This window comes from Castanea sativa, chromosome 11 (assembly GCF_040712315.1).
Source record: "Castanea sativa cultivar Marrone di Chiusa Pesio chromosome 11, ASM4071231v1".
Classification (NCBI taxonomy): domain Eukaryota; kingdom Viridiplantae; phylum Streptophyta; class Magnoliopsida; order Fagales; family Fagaceae; genus Castanea; species Castanea sativa.
The window spans coordinates 50,264,679-50,289,959 of NC_134023.1; the positions used below are offsets into that span (position 1 = coordinate 50,264,679).

Sequence of the window (25,281 nt, forward strand, 5' to 3'; positions counted from 1 at the left end):
CCCTAAGACATGTTTTAAGAAGATTTTGGAGGTGCTCTTATGAGATCTAAAATATACTATGCCTTTTCCTTTCAAAGTCATTACCAAAATTCTATCTATTCATCTTTAGAACTAGTAGATCTGAAGTTGCTGCAACAAGATCATATATAACTGATGATTTAAACATTCAAGGGAGGTCTTGGAGTCTCAAATTAGAGAGTTTGTGTTGCTAAACCTTTGATTGGGTTCTCAAAGTTACAAATGTGAGAGTTTGTGTTCAGCAAATTCAAAATAAAAGAGTCCATGGAGTTAGAGCTACATGTGATCGTGTTAGTAAGTTCTACAAGAAGTACCTTCAGATTTAGGATTTAAATCTACTGTAATCTTCCATTCTATCTTAGTGGATTTGTTTATCTTAAAAATAGTTAGGTTAAATCCTCTCCAAGTTTATACTTTGAAATAGTTGGTTTCATTAGATTTCGTAAGTAACCATTTCGTTGTCTTATCTATTTTTTTGCACTGCATGATATGATCTATTACTATTTAACTTAGATTTCATAATTAACCTAAGTAAACACTTGGCTAGTATATTAAATTAACAATCTGTTTTAAAGGGTCTAAACAAACAAACAAATTGACACTTTATTAGCCCAAATGCAGACTATGAATGGGTGCTGAAACAAAGTTTGAAACATCCAAAAATGTGAAGTCCAAAGTAAAACTTGTTAGGAAGGAAAGCATATCACAAGCTAATTTGTGAAAGACAAAAGGCCTAAGGAAACTTATTTGTGAAAGACAAAAGGCCTAAGGAAATTCCCAATAGTTACAAACAAGACTACAATTCCAACAAAAGTTGCTGTGCCTCTCCAAACATCACGGAAATATACAGTCCTTAAGGATGCAATATTTTTATTCCACCGGCTGCCATAGTGCTCATTAAGATCTTTAGCAACATTATGGTAGCAGGAATTTTTTTCCACAATTTCTTGGCCAAGTTTGTTAACCATTTGGGCAACTGCTTTATAGCTGCCTAACGAGTGAGCAATAATCTTTTTCTCAACAAGCAACTCCGCATCTTCTCTAGTGTTTATAAGAAAATCCAATAGCACAATATAATTGCAAATGTAAGCTTCAAATGGATAATGACACTGCTCGAGGGCCATGAGGTTCCGGAAAAGGTCTTCTGTTCCGTGATTTATCACAAAGCGTGGAACCACCAGTCTAGTTTGCAGACAGTCCAAGCACCAAAAGCATTTTAAGCATGGTAAGCAATGCAAGAGCCACGAGCAATTGAATCTTGGAAAAATTTCTGAGAGATTTGGCTTCTCTACTTGAATGTCAAGTAAAACTTTATCTGCTTGATTCTCCTTACATACCTGGAATTTCAATCCCGCTGTGTCCAACTTTGTTGCACTATGTAGATGTTCAATACTGTTTCCAGTTTCCAGGTTCCGGGGTAAGTAGAAATATCTCTGCAAATCAGTAAAATGTTTTACTTCCTTCTCAATGGGTTTTTTCTGGTCACCCGGAAAAAAGTAATTACAGGCAAGGTTAATAAAGGACTTATGAATGCTTGTAGACCTTCCAATGTGATGATGTAACTCGTCAAGAATGAAAAATGGAAGCTGATTCTCAAGTAATATCAAGTCATGCTTTATGCCTTCGTCTAGCCATGGTTTACTTAATATATAATCATCCTTTTCATATTCTTGCCTTGTAGCAGTCCTCAAGAAGAGCTCAATGATAAAGATAGAATCCAATAGAATCATTTTCACAAAATCTTCCTTTCCGGGCAGAAAGATGTCTGCTGCATAACAATGGCGGATATTTTCTTCATTTTTGTTAACAATGTTTTCAAATTCCATTCGGTCTTTCCATGTCCGATGAAAGAATTCCTGGAAATATTTTTGTTTAAGCATGTCCATTTCATTTGATGCATCTATGTTGCGATGAAGAGGGCCTACTGAAATTAGCCTTGGAGTGTAGGCTTCCTTCTTTACCTCACGAAGTCTCTTGGGGACTTTGTAGATGCAACACTCGGGGCGCCACTGGGGATTCTGAATGATGATTTCTTTGCATTCAAGTTCTTTTTCATAGGAAGACTCAGAAGAAATGGTTGACATTGCCATCTTTTTCAAACGACAGGTTCCTTTTTCCTAGTGACAGGAAAACAACAATTATTAGCACTAAACCTAAAACTTATCACAAGATACCATTTGCAATATCTTTCATTTTGATCTAAAGATATCTCATGCAATGGACAAATGCATCCTCACACTTACAATGTGTGGATCATACATAACTATGGAATTCACAATTATTCCCGGTAAGGATGCATACTAGATATGTGAGATAATATAGCATTATGACACTAGCTCTAAGTTCTAGCCCAACCCCAATCCCATATACTTATCTTCTTTTGTGGTTATCACATTATCATCATCCACAGGGGCTAAGATTGAAATATAAATCATTAATTAGGCAGTTATATTATGTATGTGAGTACATATATTCTGTATTTATGAGAGTAATTTTTGGTGTTCGGGTTTGGCTTTGGTAGTGTCTATACACTAATTTGTATTCTCCAAATCTTTTAGCAAACTTTCTTCTTGTTGTTGGCATTGTTGCCCATGGACATAGGCTCAAAGCCAAACTACATAAATCTTAAGTATTTTCTTTTGTGTGAAATTTTAAATGGGAAGTAGAGTGGATGAGACATAATTTGAACTTAGAACCTCTTTTTTTTATACCATATTAAATAATTGATTTTCGCAATAAGTTAGGGTCCGTTTGGTAATAGTTTTCAAGTATTGTTATTCAAAATAATGTGAAAACTTTAATTTAAAAAGTGTTTTGAAAACATCTGTTTATAATACTTATAATAAAATAATGTGTTTGGTACCATATTTCATACTACATATTTTAAAATATGAAAAAACATAATTGTGTGTTTGGTATGTGTATGTGTTTTTTTTTTTTTTTTAAAAGCGGGTATTTTCTAAAATAATTAATTGTGTGTTTGGTATGTATATGTGTTTTTTTTTAAAGCGTGTATTTTCTAAAATGAACAGTAAAATAAATATTTATTTATTCTCACCAACAACGCAGACCCTCCTTGCTCATCCCATCTCCCGCTTTGCTCTTCCAAATTTAACACAACTATACCACATATCAAATTAACACAACCCACAACACAGCAGCAATGAAAGAAGACAGTACTGTGTAAGAGAGGTAATAAAAAAAGATATATAAAAATTTATATAAAAAAAAAAAAAAACAACAAGGAAGAAGAAGACAGCATGCAAGAGAGAAAGAGGGGGAAAAAAAAACAAAGAAGAAGCAGAGAGCATGCAAGGGAGAAAGAGGCAAAAAAAAAAAAAAAAAAAAAAAAAAGGAAGAAGAAGAAGAAGAAGAGGAAGAAAGAAGAATAACAAAGTGCAAGAGAGAAAGAAAAAAGAAAAGTCATGCTAGAGAGAGAAAGAAAGAAAGAAAATTATGTTGTCTTGTCACTTCGGTGGGTCCCATGGTTTTCTAATTATTTACCACAATACTAATGTTGTTTGATATTTGCGCACCCATTCGCAAACACTCCTAAAAAAATCCTACTAAATATATTGTTTGAACACATATACTAAACAGGCTCTTAAGCTTTTGGGGTAGGTGAATTCTATAAAACACATATACCTTACTACACCAAGCTCTGAAGGCTAGGTACTTTGCATTATTCTCCTTTATGGTGGTGTAATAGAAACCCGATGCATCCTATGTGTGGAGACGCATCTTTGAAGCTCAATATGTCATAATCAAAAGATCAAGTTGCAGGAGAATTAGGAACGAAAATCATTTAAAATATGGGGGAGAGGGAGGGGACAACTGAAGATTTTCAAGAAATCCTTACCACATAAGGCAGAAACAATACTTAATACACCATAAACTCAAGATTTTCGTGTCTATAATTAACATGTAAATAGTTTAATAAGTCATGTCTATAATATTAAATATATGTTTTTAACTCAAATTTAAGGTTAGGTATTTTATAGGTCAAGTCAACAAATTTTGACTTATTTTGTCATGGCTATATACTACTCGCCCTCGCATGATGGAAAAAAAAAGTTTGTACTTATTTCGACATAAAATATTTTCCATTCAAAAATATTTTCAATTGAAAACATATTCTAAAAAACTTCTTATTTTCTAGTGTTAGGTTGTATTCTTAATAATGCTCATGAAAATAGTTTCTGAAGCATGACTTCTATAGAAAGCAGCCGTAAAAAGAGACATCAATATTATGACAAATCCAGTTTAAATCAAATACCTTAATAGATGAGGTGGGTGGTGGGTGGGGAGGCGAGGGGAGAGATAGTCGACAAAGTAGAGACAGTAGCTAAGCAACTGACTGCCTGCCAGAGTGGGGGGGGGGGGGGGGGAGGGATGGGGTGGTTTGGACAAATTTTCTTCATAATTCAAAAATCTTTTTGGTTTTTATTAACTTAAGTTGATATTTGGAGTTTCTATATAATTCTTATCTAGTATTTTTCCTTCTTATATTCTAGGGTGTCATGCTCATATATTATATTGAAGTGACTGAACTAATCTACATTCCAACGAGAAAAAAAAAATGCATCTCCTAAAACTTTTTATTTTATTTTATTTGAGATTAGGGTCTCCTAATACATGTTAGAGGAAGTTAATTAATTGAGTGAAAAAACCACATTAGAAAGTATAAACTATAAAATATAATTAATCAACCTTAAAATGTATATTTTTTAATTAAAATTTTTAAATATGAAATCAATTAAATTACTAAATTGAAAAAAAAAAACTAGATTATCAGTTTTTTGCGAACAAAATTAAAGTGAAACGATGTACTAAAGAACCATGCAAATTCTATTTGAACAGAAAGGATGGAGAAAAGAACCTGCAAATTGTAGTTGAAAGAAAAAGCTAGCACAATATGATAGAGATCATGTCCAACGAAGCAAGGGTAAGACTATTTGAGTCTCTCACTTCTCACTCATGGCTTAAACTCACTCATCTAAGAAACAATCTTCTACTTCTGTACACTTCATAGCAATTCTCAAAACCTTCTTGCCCTCCTATTTATTGAGTGAACCCCCCAACCCTTATTTTCTCTACGTCATAACCATGACGTCTTTTCTGACAAACATACAACTGTCGCATTTACTTGTCATTAATTTGTGCATTATTGGTCACAACTGACAAGCACCATTGCTATTGTCTTTTTTAACTCAGGGCAACAATTATTAAGGTTGTTACTATTCAACTTCACAAGCTGGCCTGTGAAAGCAAACAGTCAAGATAGCGGGCCACGTACAGCCCATAAATGATTAACGTTATCTTGACTTGTTTTTAGTCTTTGTGACGAGAAATATGATCCACACACACATGACCTGATTTTTTTTGTAGTAAACATCACATGACCTCATTCACTTACATCTTAATCACACTGAATGGTAGCTAGAAGCTGGACCCGGGTGTGACCTATAAGAGAAATATACACGTTGCATTATGGATGCGGTTGGTTTGGTGTTAAAAAGTCTGGTGATTAAAAAACAGTGAGTGATAGAAAATATCTTAATTTTTACTCATGATGTTTGGCTTCTGGAATGAAAGGTTGAGGAGTAAATTCTTTTTTTTGTTTTTTTTTTTTTTATTGAAAAAAAATGAGATGATGAAAACGTAGTTTGCGAAAATTTATTTGCATACCACTATTAAATTAAAAAAAAGTAATGAAATATTTTTATTAGAAAATTATGTGTGGATAAGCATTTCATTAACAAAAGAAAAAAAAAAGTGTAAAAACCTGCAAATGAGGAGGAAAAAAACCAAAATAGATGAAAACAAATAAAAATAAAAATAAAAAACCCTAAATGAGAAGCAACAGAAAAGGACAAAAATAGAAGAAAAAATAAAAGACAAAAGCTAAAACAAAAGTAAGTTTATATTTTATGTATAATTTTAAACTATAAAAAATAACAATTTAAACAATTGGTTGATGACATAGCTATTAATCTTTAATTTTTTAAAAATTTTGCAAGTATGAAGGATATAAGAAAAAGATGTAATCCAACAGTTGAATTTTCAAAATTCATCTCCAATAAAAAGATATTAAGTAAGGTTATAACCTTAGGCTATAACCAATTTTATAGCTAAACTCTGTCATTTTCTCTCCAATTTTCCCACCCCCTAAAATTATCCCAACTAAACAAATCCTAAGAGATGCATGCACACATGAAATACGCATTTAGTTTCACATGCCTGCAACATGACAGGCTCTTTTGTGAGTGAATATGTACCATAGGTGTACCAAGTTAGAATTATTGAAGTAATTAGGTACTTACTCCACCTCCCCTTCCTCTACTATTTTTATTTATCTAAAAAAATCAACAAACGTAATCAGGTATACAAGTTGATGCAAAATTTATTGTGACAACAATTTGTTTTTTAATCCAATAGTTATAATAATGGGAGAAGGGCACGAGGGAAACAAAAAATGGTGTGAGACTCCAACAAAAAACAAAAACTTAACATATTGGCAATTTCGAAACCAACTACAAGCAATGCCATGCAAACTTACAACTAATTGAAAATATCACAATAAAAATAATTAAATATTTATCTTGAAGAAAAAAGGCCTAAGGAAATTCAAGATAGTTACAAGCAGGACTATTGTCCCTATAAAAGTTGCAGTGCCTCTCCAAATATCACCAAAATATATTGTTCTCAAGGATCGCATATTACGATTGCAATCGTTGGCATAGTACCCATTAAGCTGTTGAGCGAGTTCTTGGTAACAGGCTGGGATGCACGGACGCGGCACCGGAGGTGCCGCACCCGCGTCCGACGCGGCGGGACTCGCCGACGCGCGAGGGACGCCGCTGCTCGCGCGTCGGTGCGGCGTCCGGCCGAGTCGGCCACGTGGCATCTTTTTTTTCCCGCCGACTCGCGCCGACGCGGCTTGAATCGCGCCGACGCGGCGCCGATTCAAGCAGATTCGCGCCGATTCGGCCAGAATCGGGCTGTTTCGGCCGTATCGGTCCGTATCGGCCGGCGACCGAAACGGCCGAAACAGGCCGAAACAGGCCTCTAATCATGCTGCAACCTCCGAAATCAGCTCTAAATGAGACCCAAAAACCCTAAATCTATCCTTCCTTAATTTTATTTTGAATATTTGTTGCTTCTTTTGTGTTTTCTTTTTGGTTTTGTGTTGTGTTTTGTGTTTCTTGCTTTTTTCTTTCTTTGTTTTGTGAATCAAGGCATAGTAAATTAGTAATATGTTTTTTAAGAATATTTTAATAGTAAAAATATATAGAAAATATAAATAAAAATATTTTTAATAATTTTTTAATTGCCGAGTCCCGCCGCACCCGCACCCACTTTTTTCAAAAATTGCCGAGTCCTGCACCCGTACCCGCACCCGCACCCGCACCCGCACCCGTGCTTCATAGGTAACAGGATCTCTTTTGCTCTATTTCAAGCCCAAGTTTGTTAACCATAATGGCAACTGCTTTATTGCTACCTAACTTGTTAACAATAATCCCTTTGTCGACAAGCAACTCCACATCTTCTCTAGTGTTGATAAGAAAATCCAATAGCACCATATAATTGCATATGTAAGCTTCAAATGGATAATGGCACTGCTCGAAGGCCATGAGATTTCTGAAAATGCCTTCAGGTTCGTCATGCACCTCCAAGCGTGGGACTTCTAAGAAAGTTTGAGAATTCACCAAGCACGGAAAGCGTTTCAAGAACGGTAAGCAACGCAAGAGCCATGTGCAATTGAAGCAAGGAAATATTTCCGTAAGGTTACTCTTCTTGAATTGTATATCAAGTAACCTTCTCCCATCAGCCTTTTTGAAAATCACTCCTGCCTCGTCCAGTTTTTTTGCATTATGAAGAGTTTCAATAAGTTGTCCAGTGCTGTTAAACTCCCAAGGGATAGTAGAAATATCTCCTCAAATCCGTAAAATGTTTTACATTCTTCTTATCAATGTTTGTTTTTTTCTCAAAAGATGAGAAAAAGTAATTGCGGGCAAGCTTTAGAAAGGAAATACATTTGTTTTGTTCAGACTTGGAAAATTGTGTGCGTAACTCATCGAGAATAAAAAATGGAAGCTGATTTTCAAGTAATAACAAGTCTTGCTGTATATGATTCCTCAACAATGGCTTACTTAGGTTGCATTTGCTCAACGTAAAATGTTTTTTGAGTGTAAAATATTTCCAGGTGAAAATATTTTTCAAAAATGAAAACATTTTCAGGTGTTTGGTTGCATTCCAAAAAATGCTTTGAAAAATATTTTCTAGTGTTTGGTTGTGTTCCTGAAAATGCTCTAGAAAACCCATTTTTATCATGTTTCTCACATTTTCTTAGCATCCAAACAAATATTTATTACAAAGAATCAAAATATATAAACAATAAAAGAAACAAAAACGAAAACAAAAAAAAATCAAAATCACAAGAGAGAGAGAGAGAGAGTGACAAAGAAAGAGATCGGTTTGTGGGTGACTTGGTGGTGGCGACGATATGGCAACATGGACACGGTGGGTCGATCTAAAGGTGGCGGCTTGATCCAAGAGTGGGTCACTCACTGGGTGGTTCAATCTAGGAGTGGGTTGCTCATACAGTGGACATATCAGCTCAGGGGTGGGTTGCTCATGGTAGTCCGATTGGCTCAGGGGTGGGTCGTCCACTAGTTCATGGATTTACGGTGGTCCGATCTATTTTCTAGTGGCTCTTGCTCTCTCTCTGTGCTCCATTATAAGTGTTCTCCTCTCTTCTCACTGGCGCAGAGGGGAACACTGCTGTTCTGCTTGTCAGAGTGAGGGGTGGACCTCGGACTGGTGTCGAAGTGTGGGGTGGAGCTCTGTCTCTCTCTCGTTGGTGCTTGGGGTGGAGCTGAGGTGAGCTTGGAAACCCATTTCAAACCGTGTGAGGAGTGTGGGAGAAGAGTGTGTGAGGAGTGAAAAATTACAAAAATGGTTTGAAGGTAAAATGAAACCTAAAATGAATTTACGGGTCTGAGGGCTGAATTTTAGAATCAATGCAATCGTTTTCCGTTTGACTAAATTTTACATGCACAACCAAACACCCGGCAGGGTATAAAATATTTTCAGAAATCCATTTTCAGCCGAAACAAACGCAACCTTAATATGCAATCCTTTTCATCTCCTCTAGAATTGTAGCATCCATCTTCTTCACTTGCATAGCTTTCATCCTCCACACGTAGGGGTCCTATTAAAGAGCCCATCACTTGCAGCAGACCTCAAGAAGTGCTCAACGATAAAGATTGAATCCAATACAACCATTTTCACAAAATCTTCATAACTGCGAAAAATCTTTAATTCATTTGTTTCAATGACGCCTGCAATATCCTTGTAGCATGTCCCAGTTCAATAACAAAATTCCCTGAGATATCTTAGTTTCAGCATTTCCATGGCATGTAGTTCACATTCCCCATGGTGAAAAGGGCCTATTGAAATTAGCTTTGGAGTGTAGGCATCTTTATTTATCTCACGAAGCTTCTTGGGGACCCGGTAGATGCAGCACTCAGGCCACTGGACTGGCTCCATGACTAGTGGTATGTCAATGGCTAACTCTTTGCAACCCATTTCCAATAATAATCAAGTTTACTCTTCCTAGTGTCAGGCAAATAACAATCATAAGCACCAGGATAGAATCTTTAATTACAAAGGTAATTTCAATTAAAAACATCTATTGATCATTTACACGCAGTTACAAATGAGATCAAACTCGTGGTCAATTGCCACCATTAAGGATGAAATATCGGGCTACATCCTATATGCAACAAAATTGATAAATATCATTTTTCTCATACATTTTTTTTTTCTGGGGTAGTTATTATCGTTACTGTAAAGTTGTTATCTACAACTATTTTGTGTTGACTTTAATTCCTTGCCAAATTTTATTGTAATTCTCTTCAATCATTTTTCCTTGTATTTTATGTGGGATTTTACTGTAAGGGTTGTGTGTGAGAGAGAGTGTGAAGACTCAAAGCTCTAATTGAAGATCAAGTGGTGGATTTCGCAAGAAGATTCACGAAAAGCTATCCCGCGAAGTAAGCCACGTGCAGAGCACATGACTGGAATGTGAAGAGTCATGACAGCTTGAGTTTTCACAAGTAATTCGCGAGTAAGGCCTTCCCGCGAAATACGCTCGGGTAAGGCCTTCCCACGAAATATTCGCGAAACATTCGGTTTTGCTATTTTATCATTTGTGCTCCACCAAGTCTTCACCCACACTAAATATACCCTCATTACCCATATATTTTATAAAGTGCTTTTTAGAGAGAAAACCCTAGAAATTACCCTTGAGATTTAGAGGTTTTTTTACCCACAATCCTCTACACATTTCCTTGTGGTTTTTCTCTACTCCTATCTCTCCATATCCAAATCTTTGAAAGGTTGATAGCCCAAACACTTAACACACCCAATCTAAGTGTAAAGTGAGGTCTTGGTGTTGCTGGGAAGCATTAAAAGAAGTCAATCATTGGCGGATGCAATTGGGCTGAATTATGTGATCCAGAAAAGCTAGAGAAGATAAGGCTTCGTCAAGTCAGTTGGTAGCAAGAGCTTGGAGGGCTCAAGTAAATGGGGTAGACTATGCTTGGAGGGTCCTTTGTTATTCGTGTACTCCAATTTATTCTCTAGTGGATCAATTTACCACTTAGAGGGTGGCAAAGAGATTTTTCGCCTAGTTCTTCGGTTTCCTCTTGGATAACACGTCTCAGTGTTATCTTGTGTTTGTATCCTTCTTCCCTAATCTTTTATCTTTCATTTTAGTGTGGATATTTGATGAATATGGCTTAGAGTAGTTTTATTATTTGTTCGCTCACATTTACTCTTATTCCGCACTTAGTTTAAGTTAGAATAAAAACAACCGAGTTGTAACTTTTAATTGGAGGTCTAAATAAACTCTTGTGTTTTCACACATATTCGAGCTTTCAATTGGTATCAAAGCGGGTGCATTTGTTGTGGTTTTATTACCTAAGTGTGATCCTAGACCCCATTTTAGATGGATCGATCTCAATCCCTCAATGCACCTCCCTACTTTGATGAGAGAAATTACACCTTTTGGAAAGTGGGTGTGCATGCATTTTTATATTCCATTGATGATAGTGTTTGGGACGTTGTTGAGATTGGATGGACTAGGCCGGAGGTCGCCAAATTTACTTGGGATAAGGTAGTCCTTGCGGCGAAAAATGCTAATAGCAAGGCTTTAAATGCTATTTTTTGTGGTGTCTTACCTAAAAATTTTCATAGGATCTCTCATGTTACAATTCCCAAGGAGATGTGGCAAATATTGAAGACGACTTATGAAGGCACCAAAAAGGTGAAGGACACCAAGTTGCAAATGCTCATCACTCGTTTCGAGGAATTGAAGATGAGTCGTTTGACTCATTTTATGGAAAGCTAAATGTAGTGGTGATTGGCAAATTCAATTTGGGAGAAAAGACGGAGGACTCCAAGATTGTGAGGAAGATTCTACAGTCATTACTGGAGAGCTTCTGTTCAAAGGTTACTTCATTGAAGAGAGCCAGGACCTTGATGAGATTAAAATTCAAAAATTCATCGGTTCTCTTCAAACCTATGAACTATCTCTACCATCACAAAGGAGGAGAAAATCTCTTGCTCTCAAGACAATCAATGAGATATTGGAAGCTCAAGACTCCTCGGATGAGAATGAGGTTGAAAAGGAAGTGGTGTACCTTGCTAAAAACTTTCGTAAGTTCTTAAAGTTCAAGAGGGATGGGAAGTCTTTTGAGAAGGGAAAATTCTCAAATTTCAAGAAGGATAAGAAAGACTTCAAGAAGAAGGATTCCAAAGATTCTTCTCCATCTCAAGCGGTCAAGTGCTTTGAGTGCAAAGGGCATGGGCATGTGAAGAAAGAACGCCCCACATATTTGAAAGCAAAGGGTAAAGTTTTCGCAACTACCCTTAGTGACTCAGACGGCTCCAATTTAGATTCGGGAAAAAATTGTGATGGAGAAGGAAACTATTTCGCATTTATGGCTATTGCAGACATGGATTCTTTGGAAGATTTGAGCCTTCTAGTGGAAGAGCTCAGTGAGCACACTGGAGTTAAGTCTATACCGAAGAGTATACCGATGTGTGTCATCATTTCTGTATGATTCATATGCACATTTTTAGGGGGAGAAATTCTACCTCATGTACATTCGTAGGAGGAGAAAGTCATAGGCAAGATGCATATACTAGGGGGGAGAAGACAACTTTTTTGAGAAAACCTTGTTTTGCTTTGTTTTACTTTATGCTTGTTTTCTCGCTGCTTTATGGTGCTTTGAGTTACTTTTAGTATCTATGCTTTATTGCTCTCATTGCGTCGTGTTTACGTGTTGGAACACACTTGTGCCCTTGTTGGATCTTGTATCCTTGATGCAATTCCTTTTGTGTTTTGCATTGGTTGTGTGTTGGATGTGTATACATTCTTATGCTATTGTGCTTTATTGGTTTCATGTTCAGATGATCATTTGCTTCACTATGTGATCATTATAGTCATTTATATAGGACTATTTTGGTGTATGATCAAGTTGCTCATATGTTTCACATCATGTGATCATTATAGTCATTTATATATAACTGTTTTGGTGTATGATCAAGTTGCTCATATGTTTCACATCATATTTACTTGATCTATTTTATTTGTTACATTATACTTGTCCTTTTACCACTTAATTTACCTTGAGGGTTTAATGCGTTTTGTGTAAGTGTTTCAAGTTACAGGTATATATGTTCCAAGTACTTCAAAGCTTCTAGATTTAGGTGTGAGTGAGTTTTGTCATTATTCCCAAACTTATATTTAAGTCTAGAGTCTATTATAAAGTATTTTGTCACGGAATAGCCAAAGGCAGAGAGGTTTTTCACCGAGTTATTCGGTTTCCTTTTTGATAATACATCGGAGTGTTATCTTGTGTTTGCATCTCTCTTCCCTACTCTTTTAGCTTTCTTTTTACTGCTGTATTTTGTTGAATATGGCTTAGAGTAGTTGTATTGTTTGTTCGTTCACATTTACTGTATTCCGTACTTAGGTTAAGTTAGAGTAAAATCATCCGAGCCGTAATTTATTAATTTGGGGTCTAAACAGCTCTCGTGTTTTTAATATAAATCCAAGCTTTCAGAGTCTATAGGGATTAGGGAAGAATCCAATGATGAAGATGAAGGAGCAAAAGGATTGGAAGAATCCTATAATTCTCTTCTTGAGAAGACCGAAGAGTATGCTAGAGTGGCTAAGGTAGCCATTAGAAAAATGAAGAAAACTGAACAAGACTACAAGAGCATACTCATGAGGTACAAAGAAACGAAGTGTGAAGTTGAGGCGCTGAATGAAGAACTAATCGAAGCCTATTCCAAGATCAAGTTTCTTGAGCTTGAAGTGATTCAAGCTAATTCCAAAGCGGAACATGTTGCCTTCAAGAAACTTGACGAGGTGCTTGCACATCAAAAGCCTTTTTCTAACAAAAGTTGCTTAGGACACACCAAAGAATGTAGTTCAAGCACCAATGTGTCTAAGGAGATGAGGTTCGTTAAAGCCATGGAACCAATGGTAGTGACTCCAAGTGTTGAGAATGTGAAGGTTGAGAAGAAGCCAAATGGAACTGCTCAAAAGGTTTTGACAAAATCTCAAAATCAATTTGTGGCCAAACCCAAGGCTAAAGGGAAGTCTCTTCCGTAGTCTCAAAGAGGTTCTCAAGTTCAACACTTTTGCCACTATTATGGAATCTGAGGACACACAAGACCTAATTGCTATAAACTTCACGCATTGAAGAAGACAGATTCTCAAAGGCTAAGAGGACAAGGAAAGGGGAATTGGAATGCCAAGAAAACAAAAGAATGAGAAGTCGATCCCGGTATTGGTGATGTAATGAAGATGATAGACACCATCACTTCTTATTTGGCATACTTCACCCAAAGGTTTAAGAATCACAGCTCAAGTACCTAATCCTCTAAGGATATCACCCCAAATGCAAGTGTCATGTGGGTGAAGAAAGGTACACATGCATAAGCATTAGACCATGTCCATGCATCAATTTTTTCGATATGTTGTGACTTTGTTTGGTGGTTTGCTTATTTTTTTCATTTTAGCATGTTTCTTTTTCAAGTTGTTTTTGTACTTGTTGTTTTTGTTGATCTTACTTTTCATGTTCTGTTTTTGAGTGTGTTGAAAAATTCAAAAACTCATAAAAATTGAAAAATCTCCAAAAAATTTGATCGCTTGTGTTGTGTATATCTCATGAAAGTTGGGCCTTGTACCTTCGTACTAATGGCGTAGTGCATTTATAAGCTTAGCTTGTTATGTATGCACATGTTCTAATTGTGAGCAACATCTAGAAATCTATGTTTGATTGTTTTAAATATATTTTCAAACTTGTCATGGATGATTGGTCAATAGACTTGCTTGATCTTGATACATGCGTAGACTTGTGTCTATATATCTCCTCACATTGTTTTCTTTTTCCAGAGTTCTACAAATGTCAATCTTGAAAAGAAAATTTTGAGCTGAAAAAGCCATCGCACATACTAGTATTTGACTAAGAAAAAGGGAAACCGATTTGTACTAAAATGTATGGTACCAAAAGTCAGAGGCTAAATTGTCAAAGTTCATTCAAAATGTTTATGGCATTGATTCTCAAAACTTTGAGTTGTTTGATCACAAGTTTGTAAAATGGAAGCAAATCAAAAAGCTTTCAATCAAGTGTAATCACATTGGTGAGGGGTCATATATGTTCATTTCTACAAGTGAGATAGACCACTTGACTTAGTACTAGTCGTGTATGACTTGATTGAATTGATCATTGAAGCTTCATATTAAACTATAGAGTAGTTCATACTTGATCCATACACACAACACACAAGTCTATTGTTCAATGAATGCTTATTTCATTTGTGTGATGGTTCATGTTCAAATGTGATGTGTATACTTAATTACTCGTCAATCAAACCCAAAAAGATTTTTGAGTATTTTATATGTTTTTTAAAGTGTTTTTATGCTTTTGTGTTTAGTGTTTTTGTTCATATTGCTTATTTCATGCTTTTATAACAAAAACTCATTCCGAGGTATTTTCGCTAGAAGTTTCTCAAGTTAGCTCTTCTCGCGAAAATGGAGATGGCAAAAATTGAAAACACCAAAATTCAGACAGAAACTTTCGTGACTGTCTCGCGAGAAAATCTTACCCACGAAACAGTTTCAATGCTTTAGTGGCATTTTCACAAGTAACTTTGTGAGAAGCTTACCCATGAAAAACGTGTGTTTTTAGTTTTTAAAGAGCTGAGTATGACAGTTTTCAAAACACACTTTTTGTCTCCCTCGAGCCTCTCTCAACCCCAAACTACTTTTCTCTCAAAAACCCAATAAAAACTAAAGTTCAATCTCCTCTAAGTCTTCACTAAGGTATGTTTCATCATTCTTTAATCTTTAATTCCTTAGTTCAAGCCTTAGATTCTAGGTTTTCATGGGTTGGGTTCATTTTTGAAAGGGTAGGGAATTTTTTTGTTTTTAAGCAAATCTTTTGATTTTTGAGCAAACCTTTTGAATTTCTTGATTGGGCTCTATCCCATTTGCTTTGATTGTGTTTGTGTTGGCCCCATGTGGCAGTTTAACATGTATTTAGGCAAGGTTTCCACATGTTCATGCATTATTTACATGTTAGTTGTGTTTGTGCATACTAGGTGTTTGATAAAATGCCCAAATGACATTTTGATGTTGTTTTGGACTTTGATGAGTACCAAACTTTGGGAATTACCATGATTATGCATGTTTAACATGTTGTGATCATTGGTTGTGTGTTTTACACACTTTGACCCAAATGTGCTTTGTCATGACTTAATCATGCATCACATATGCACACCACATACACAGTTGATGCACACACTTGTTCACTTAACATGTTTTGCATATCACTCATGCTAGATAAGTTTTGTTAAATATTTAGCACTTATAACATGTTCTTGTGATATCGTTTATGTTTTTTTGGAATTTGTGGTTGATTTATGGACTACCTCGGTACTAATCAAGTTTGTGTTTGTACTTGTCTCTTTGTGTTTGTGAATGTTTTTGCAAATGTCTCCTATTAAGCAATCAGCCTCAAAGAAGTCATTGAAGTGTCCACACACTGATTCTGAAAATTTCTGAAGCATTGAGGCAAACTTGGCCTATAACGACTTCTACAATGGGGCCCCGATCATCATGGAAAGGGTTATAGCAATGGAAACCCTTGAAAACACTTTCATTCAGAAAGTGTTCAAAGAAAGGACATGGACAAAGTTGATGAACCCAAGTGGGAATGTGTATGCCGAGATCATAAGGGAATTCTTTGCTAATGCTATTGTGGAAGGGGAACACATAAATTGTTGGGTGAGGGGGAGAGATTTTCTGTCACGAGGGAATCTATCCAAGAGATATTGGAAGTTTGTTCATCGACTCAACAATCTTATATCCAATATAATGATAGATTGGACTCTCTTGTACCAATTGCGGAACTCCTTGGTGGTGATCTCAAAAAGAAGGCACTGAACACAATTCCTTTCATCCTGGAGATGAGGACATTGGCCTACATATTGCTTCACAACCTCTACCCGATAAAGAACTTGACCACCTTGTCCTGACTAAGAGCTATTTTTCTGCTTGATCTCTTCACCAGGAGATCGACATATACGATCACATCTATTACCTATTCACCAAATGCATCACCAAGAGGAATTCGAGGATAGTCTTGCCATTTCCAAGTCTCATCATGGCTCTTATAGCAAGAGCAAGGGTGAAGCTTCTAAGTGGTCTTTTCGTGGTGCCAACGGACTATCTGATTAGTGCTCAAACCATGACTCGAAGCAAAGCCCATATCCCCGGACCACCTATTAGTATTTCTCAAATTCCAAGGGATGATGTTGAGGAAGAAGGTGGGGACACGGAGGAAGAGATAGACAGGTTCACATCAGCCCGGAGGGCTCTGTACAACCCTCTTCCTAAGCATGTGCACAGGCACCCGATTGCCTTGATTTCTCATTGCATGGGTTGAGCAAATGTATGGTATGCTAGAATCTTATGTGCAGAACACCTCGAATCAATTTACCTACATCGAAGGCCATATCACTACAATCTCGTCTCAAATTGATGACATTATGTTGAAGCAGCAGCAGCAGCGACAGTAGCAAGAGGGCTCCGAATCTGAGTCCAAGCAGTTCTAGCCTCTTTGGCCATTCCAGTTTAAAAGGGGGAGAAGTTTAAAGGGAAGTTGCACAGCTTGAGGGGGAGCATAGCATAGCATATCATAGAATATTGGTTTATTTTGGTGGTGGTTTAGTAGTTTACTTTCGTTTACCTTTTAAAGTTTTCATAACTTATGGATATTTACATTACTTTCTTTTAAAGCTTTAAAGTACTTTAATTTAAATTTCAGTTTATCTTTAGTACTTTGTTTATGTATACTTGCTTTGTAGCTTTTTAAGTACTTTTAGATTATGCATACATTATCTTTAGTACTCCACACTTGTGCCCTTGTTGGATTTTGTATCCTTAATGCAAATACCTTAGTGTTTTGCATTGGTTGTGTGTTGGACATGCAATTGATTTTTGCGTTGCTTGTAATTGCATTGCATGTCCGGGTGATCATTTACTTGATAAATGCTCATTGTAACTAGTCATTCTTTAATGACTGTTCATGTTTGATCAAGTTATGCTTCATAGATTATATCTTGTTTAATACCTTGATCGCATTTTACTTGTTCCAACACGTACCTTGTGCCAACTTGTCACGAGCTTAATGAAAGTTTTGTTTGTGTGCGAGTGTTTCAAGATATAGGTGCATACGGTGCAAGTGCTTCATAGCTTCTAGAATTAGGTGTGAGTGAGTTTTGCCGTTGTTCTCAAACTCACGTTTAAGTCTAAAGTTTGTTTTAGTGGTTTGGTCATGGAATAACCAAAGGGGGAGATTGTAAAGTTGTTATTTACAACTATTTTGTGTTGGCTTTAATTCCATGCCAAATTTGATTGTAATTCTTTTCAATCATTTTTCCTGTATTTTATGTGGGATTTTACTGTAAGGCTTGTGCAAGAAAGAGAGTGTGAAGACTCAAGCTCTTATTGAAGATCAAGTGAATTTCACAAGAAGATTCGTGAAAAGCTATCCCGCGAAGTAAGCCACGTGCAGAGTACATGACTGGAATGTGAAGAGTCATGACAGTTGGAGTTTTCACGAATAATGCGCGGGTAAGGCCTTCCCGCAAAATACTCGCGAAACATTCTGTTTTGGTATTTTGTCATTTGTGCTCCACCAAGTTTTCACCCACACTATATATACCCTCATTACCCACATATTGTATAGAGTGCTTTTTAGAGAGAAAACCCTAAAAATTACCTTTGAGAGTTAGAGATTGTCATACCCACAATCCTCTACACATTTCCTTGTGCTTTTCCTCTACTCCTATCTCTCCATATCCAAATCCTTGAGAGGTTGATAACCCAAACATACCACACCCAATCTAAGTGTAAAGTGAGGTTTTGGTGCTGTTGGGAAGCATGGGAAGAAGCTAATTGTTGGCGGATGCAATCAAGCTGAATTGCGTGATCTGGGAAAGCTAAAGAAGACAAGTCTTCGTCAAGTCAGTTGGTAGCAGAAGCTTGAAGGGCTCAAGTACATGGGGTAGACTAGGTTTGTAGGGTCTTTTGTTATTCGTGTACTCCAACTTATTCTCTAATGGATCAATTTACCGCTTGGAGGGCGGTGGTGAGGTTTTTCGTCGAATTTTTCGGTTTCCTCTTCAATAACACGTCTCGGTGTTATCTTATGTTTGCATCCTTCTTCCCTACTCTTTTAGCTTTCATTTTATTGTTGATATTTGATTAATATGGCTTAGAGTAGTTTTATTGTTTGTTCGCTCGCATTTACTCTTATTCCACACTTAGTTTAAGTTAGAATAAAAACAACCGAGCTGTAACTTTTAATTGGAGGTCTAAACAAGCTCTTGTGTTTTCACATATATTCGAGCTTTTAGTTACCATCATCATTCTTGATGCAAGATTGGAAAATAAATTCTTAGGAAAATTTCTTTTTTTTTTTTGAGAAAAAAAATTATTAGGCAATTGAATTCAAAAAAATTAGTGAAGAAAAAATTTAATGTCTTTAAATAGTGTGAAATTTATTACTATTATTAAAAAAATAAAAAATAAAAGCTGAATAAGTTTTCGTAGAAGAGTTATTTTGATTTTGATTTTAATTTAAGAATAAGGTTTAGTTACAAAATTGATTGTAGCCTTAAGTTATAATATTTAAATAATAATAAAAAATGCTTCTCTTAAAGTTGTCCGCACATACCTTAAAAACGTTGAGAAGGCCCTGATTTAGCCCAGTTGGGGTGCGTCCGTGCGGGTCATCTAGCCGAGCTTAGGAACAGACCATCTAGCTTGACGGGTCTAGTAGCGAATCGTTTAGTTCGTTTGCATGGAGTCAAATATTTGGGTCTAAAACGCACTAATAAGAGGAGAAATTTCAAGCTCATAGATTTTGGGTCTATTTCTTGGGCTTTGTTTATGCCCAACCCAAACCTTACCTGAAGTGGCACTTTTTAACGTGCTGGAGCATGAAGTTTGCTACTAAGGCAATGTTCCACGAATACAAATAATGTCTTCTACTTTTTACTTCCATATTTGGCCTTTTACCAATTATGATATACCATGTGTTTCAACTTTTTCTATTTCATACTTTAGTTATTTTATAAGGAAAGTCAAACAAATATATAACAAGTTATAATTACTTAGAGCATATAGTGGAATACAAGAAATAAGACAGAATTTGTATTCATGTTTGGTGCTGAAGTGAAATTAGGGATGAAAACTATAAGGGAAGAGTCCATAGTATTGTTGAAGGATATAACTCTTTTAGAGGGCAAAACTTTATTGGCCCAAATGCAGACTGTGGATGGGTGCAGAAACAACCTTTCAAACATCCAAAATGTAAAGTCCAAAGCAAGACTTGTTAGGAAGGAAAAGATATCACAAGCTAAACTTAATCATAATTAATTTTAAAAACAACTTCAACCAAAGCCAGATTTGCAACTGATATTACAGTATCATAGTAAAGGAAACTTATTTGTTCAGGAAAAAAGGCGTAAGGAAATTCCCGATAGTTACAAGCAAGACTATAATTCCAACAATAGTTGCGGTGCCTCTCCAAATATTACAGAAATATACTGTTTTCAAGGATGCGATAAATCATTGGGAAAAATGTAATTCCAGGCAAGGTTAAGAAATGAATTATGAAAGCCTGGAAAGCTTCCAATGTGATAATATAAATCATCAAGAATAAAAAATGGAAGTTGATTCTCAAGTAATATCAAGTCATGCCTTATGCCTTCCTCCAGTCATGGTTTACTTAATATATAATCATCCTTTTCATATCCTTCCCTTGCAGCAGTCCTCAAGAAGAGCTCAATGATAAAGATAGAATCCAATAGAATCATTTTCACAAAATCTTCCTTTTCGGGCAAAGAGATCTCTTCTGCATAACAATGGCGGATATTCTTTTCTCTTTTCTCAATGATGTTTACAAATTCCTTCTGGCCTTTACAAGATGTCTGGCAAAAGAATTCCTTGAAATATCTTAATTTCAAACTTTCCATATTCTCCAGTTCCTTCTTGTGGTCCTGTTCCATTTTGTTGTCCTGTTCCTTCTTGTGGACATCTTTTTCATATACCAGATTCCTTTTTCCTAATGATAGACATACAACAATCATAAACATAAGTATAGAATCACTTAACAGTCTAAACCCAAACTTATTCCGAGAAGCACCATTTGGAATAGCTTCTATTATGACCATAAGATTTTTTACTGCAAAAGATATTTAATCCTCTGTCTCCCAATTGTAGGATACACAAACTATTAAACAGAGGATACATAATACAAATCCTGTGTCCTTCTTTTGTATTTCACATTATGTTCCACTAATCAAAATATATTATGTGTTTGATTTTTTTTTTTTCATTTTATAAGGAAAATTGAACAAATAAATGATAAATTATAATTGGTAAAACATAAAATATAATAAAAAAGATGAAACAAGATTTGTATTTGACGATACACGTTAAACATGAGATAATATAGCATAATGACAAATTGTCTATGTTCCATCCCAACCAACCCCATGTACATATCTTTTGTAGTTATCACGTCATCATCCGAACACACAAACCAAGATTGAAAGATAAATGTTTAGGCAATTGAATTGAAATACTCACATACATAGCCAAAGTCCCTTTATATAGGAGTGACAAATAAAATATTGAGTTCTACTTAGTTACAAAACAAGGATTCACTTTACCCCTTTGTGGGTCCACCTGGCGCGAATAGTGATTAGTTTCTGATTGAAAACTTTGAAGAACATTGTGGGAAACCAAAAAAAAAAAAAACCAAGATTCACTTAAATAGGCTAAGCTCAGGCAAGACACATGTATAGGGCTTTAAAACTTGACATGAGTAATAAAATGACGATGTTTTATTGGGCAAACAATGAGGAAAATAGCTTTCATGCAAACTTGATCTCTCTAATCATGGAATGTGTTACGTGATTATGTAACCTATTTTTAACTAATCAATAGATTCAATGCAGATCCAAACAGGTATATCAAACTTTCTAGAGACATAAGATAGGGACATGTATGTCCTTGTTGTGTCAATAAGCATCTTCAAGGTTAATTCAATAAGCAAATGAGAATGTGAACTATTGTATGAACCAAAAATCTCACACCTACTCTTTATTGATGATAATATTCTCTTTTGCCACTGGAACGAGGTTGAAAATACATGAGAATTCTGTACGACTATGAAGAAGCTTTGGACCAGAAGATGAATAAAAACTAAACATCGACATTCTTTAGTAGGAACATGTAGAGGGACATCTAGGAGAAAATATTGTAGGGAAATTCCACGAAATTCTCAATCTGTTAGAAACAAAATATAAAGAAAAACACACACTAAAGAAAAATAATCACACGTACAAGACAGTATTTACGCGGTTCGGCAAATTGTTTACATCCACAGAGTTGTAGAGATTTTACTATTATCAGGAAAAAAAATACAAAGTGCGGCTACAGTCTTTCTCACTCTCAAAAACGACAACAACAAACCCTAAAAAAAACCACGCAACATTATTCGGGTCGGGTCGGGTCGTCAACTGAATCAAACACAACTAGGCTCTACAAAGCCTAACAAATATTAAGTTGAGTTTGGCATCCGATGAAGTAAAAGCCTGGGCAAATACTTGGGCTTACCCGCACTCATTTGCCACTCAAAAAACTGAATATTTTTTAAAGATAAAAGAGCCCGCTTGAAAAGGCTAAGGGATAGAAACAGAATTTGCTATCACTTACACAATAGAATATTCTCATCAAAGACATAGTTCAAGCGGTCTGTACATATGGGATGAGCTATTTCAATCACTCTCAATTCTTGATGACTAGATGGTGATCAAAAATGTTTTGTGGGTTAGAAGAAGGGTGAGATGGAGTGCATACCGTGCCTCGAAATGGAGAGGTGGAACGGGGTTTAAGGACCTAAGAGCATTAAACTCAATATTCATCCTTTGTAGAGGTTAAATCACTAATTCTCTCAAAAGTATAAGCTATTGAGATATAATAAATTTAATCATTTAACCACATATTTCTAATACTACTCCTCATGTGTGAATTCAAACTCTCTTTTAATAAATGAGGCCTAACATGTATGATTCTAAATAGGAGATAAAGTGGAGGAAATATAAATAGAAGTCAAGATTTCCTACTTTGATACTATGTTAATTAACTGATTTCTCCAATAACTTAAACTTTTGGGACAAGTGATTGAATTCTATAAAACACCCATACCTTACTGCACCAAGCTCTCAAGGCTTGGTACTTGGCATCATGCTTCTTCATGGTAGCGTAACAGAAACCAAATGCATACTGTGTGTGGAGAAGCATCCTTGAAGCTTAAGATATCATAGTCAAAGGATTGAGTTAGCAGGAGAATCGAGAATGACAAATCATTTAAAATATGGGGGAGGGGTAGGGGACAACTGACTACTAACACCCACAACCTATAGAGTTGCTCATAACTAGAGTCTTGTAACTTAATTGACATTGTTCTATGCACAAAGTACTTAAGAGTTTAAGGAAGAAATAGTTCGAATTGTGAGATTAGAAGCATATTGCAATTATTTTTAAAAAATATATATATATTCATCACATCTAACAATATCTTTTTTCTATCTTTTCCAAGGAGAAAAAAGAAAAAAAAAAAAAAAAGTACGACGCACATGACTTCTTAAGCTATTTACAATGTAAGATAATAGAAAAATGGACACGACCCGTAGCTTCTGTAGATTTCCTTAAGACATGTTGCACCAGTACTGTTGCTATGCTAAAAAAGAAGTTTGAACTCATGTCCGTTTCAACATAAAATATCTTCCATCCAAAAATATTTTCAATGGAAAATATACTCTAGGAACTACTTATTTCCAATTGTACAAATTTTCTAGATAATTCAAAAATCATTTTGGTTTTTATCAAATCAAGGTGATATTTGGAGTTTTTATATAATTCTTATTTAGTTTTTTTTTTTTTTTTTTTTTTTTTGAGGTATAGTTCAATAGAATAAAGTGTAATTTTTTCTATATTAAGTTTACGTGTACCCTACAATAAGTAAAATTTATCTTCTCATAAATCCTTTTTATTGTGTTCATTGAATTCAATCCTCTCATAAATCCTTTTTGTCAAGTTAATATCCTAATTTCTAGGGCCACAAGCAAACAATATTAATACTCCCCTCATCTCAAATTGTTTGGCCTTTATTTTATTTTGGGATGTCTCAAGATTATGTCTTGTTTGAAAAGTCAAATACCATTAATTTATTAACATTTCTTTTATTTCTTAATTTATTTGTGGGAGCATTTTTTTAATTAAAAAAATTAAAAACCTAAATTTGAAATCTGTATACAGTAGTACTCGTATACAGTACTCCGTAGTTTCAAAGTTTTAAAACAGTGATAGAATTCTAATCTACCATAAGTATCATTAAATCAATTTCAAAGCTAGAATGAAGCTATGTAGAGCTTTGTAAATCAAGCTAGAATTATCCACTTATGCTCTGGAAATAATTTAGGATACAAACTTGAGTTACTGTTAAAGAAACGGTGTAGTAGTAGATAGCTAGTAGCAAGATAAAATTCTAATATACCGTATTAAAATTTGATTTAAAAAGATAAAGATTGAATTTGGATTAGGCTTGGTGGCTATAGAATTTGGATTTGAATATAAGTTTGCAATTTGTAAGATTAGTACACTAATAGAATTTGAAATCTAAAATAACTTTGAAAATTGCTTAGCAGTTGGCGCCAATGCTAGAAATTTTATTTTATTTTTAAATAATTTTTTGATAAATTTGTTTATGAGTAATTTAGAAAATTTATAACTTTTTTTTTTAAGTACTGCTGTGATGTTTCCTTAACTAAATGGATTTTTCTAATTAGACCAAATAATTTGAGACGGAGGGAATAGATTTAAAACTTTTTAATTTTTAAACAATATTACATGTATTTTTACACATTTTTTTACTCATATATATTTTACTGAAAATTATTATTTAAACACAAATACCAAATGAAGTCACTCATCTAAGAAACAATTCAGTACTTTTGTACACTTCATAGCAATTCTCAAAACCATCTTGCCCTCCTATTTAATTATTGGGTGAACACCAACACCCCCCCCCCCCCCCCCACCTTTCTTTTCTCTACGTCATAACGATGACGTCTTCCTGACAAACTCACAAACATACGACTGTCTCACCTGCTTGTCGTTAATTTGTGCATAATTGTTATGTGGTATCAAGGACCATTGCCATTGTCTTTTTCCTCAGGGCAACAATGATTAACGTCGTCACTTTTTATCTTCACAAGCTGGCCAAACAGTTAAGTTGAAGGGCCACACCCCATGATATTAATGATTGATGTTTGTCCACTTTTCCATGATCCTGAAACCTTCGTCAAATGGTGGGAAGAAGTTCATGATTTTTTAGATTAGATCGAGATCTAACTGAGGTGGAATGGTAAGAATAACCTAATTAATTTAATAATTATTTAAAATATAAATAATTATTTTAAATTAGTACAAATAGAAAATTTGATTAAAATAGACAAACTAAATATAAATCCATCTGTTCAGTATACTTTTCATATCACAACTTTCATTAGTGTTTCACAATATTATCAATTGATAAACAA

The 25,281-nt window shown here is 35.2% G+C and overlaps 1 protein-coding gene and 1 pseudogene across 5 annotated transcripts; both read right to left on the reverse strand.

Annotated features, from left to right (window-relative positions):
• Positions 1 to 683: 683 nt before the first annotated feature.
• Positions 684 to 5,089, reverse strand: LOC142617781 (UPF0481 protein At3g47200-like). 5 transcript variants are annotated; one of them, XM_075790746.1, is made up of 4 exons: positions 4,898 to 5,089; positions 3,664 to 3,759; positions 3,077 to 3,138; positions 684 to 2,135 (listed from the first exon to the last, which is right to left on the reverse strand). In XM_075790746.1, the coding sequence occupies exon 4, from the start codon at positions 2,106 to 2,108 to the stop codon at positions 762 to 764; it is 1,347 nt and encodes a 448-aa protein (XP_075646861.1). In that variant the 5' UTR covers positions 2,109 to 2,135; positions 3,077 to 3,138; positions 3,664 to 3,759; positions 4,898 to 5,089; the 3' UTR covers positions 684 to 761. The 5 variants fall into 5 exon arrangements, with proteins under 5 accessions (XP_075646861.1, XP_075646860.1, XP_075646859.1 ...); XM_075790745.1 differs by lacking the exon at positions 3,664 to 3,759; XM_075790744.1 differs by lacking the exon at positions 3,077 to 3,138.
• A 1,518-nt stretch (positions 5,090 to 6,607) lies between these two features.
• On the reverse strand, positions 6,608 to 9,631 carry LOC142617950 (UPF0481 protein At3g47200-like; annotated as a pseudogene).
• Between the last annotated feature and the right edge of the window lie 15,650 nt (positions 9,632 to 25,281).

What these genes read in the sequence shown, in the direction of transcription:
- LOC142617781 (XM_075790745.1), bottom strand. Translation starts at nt 2,108, where the DNA reads ATGGCAATGTCAACCATTTCTTCTGAGTCTTCCTATGAAAAAGAACTT.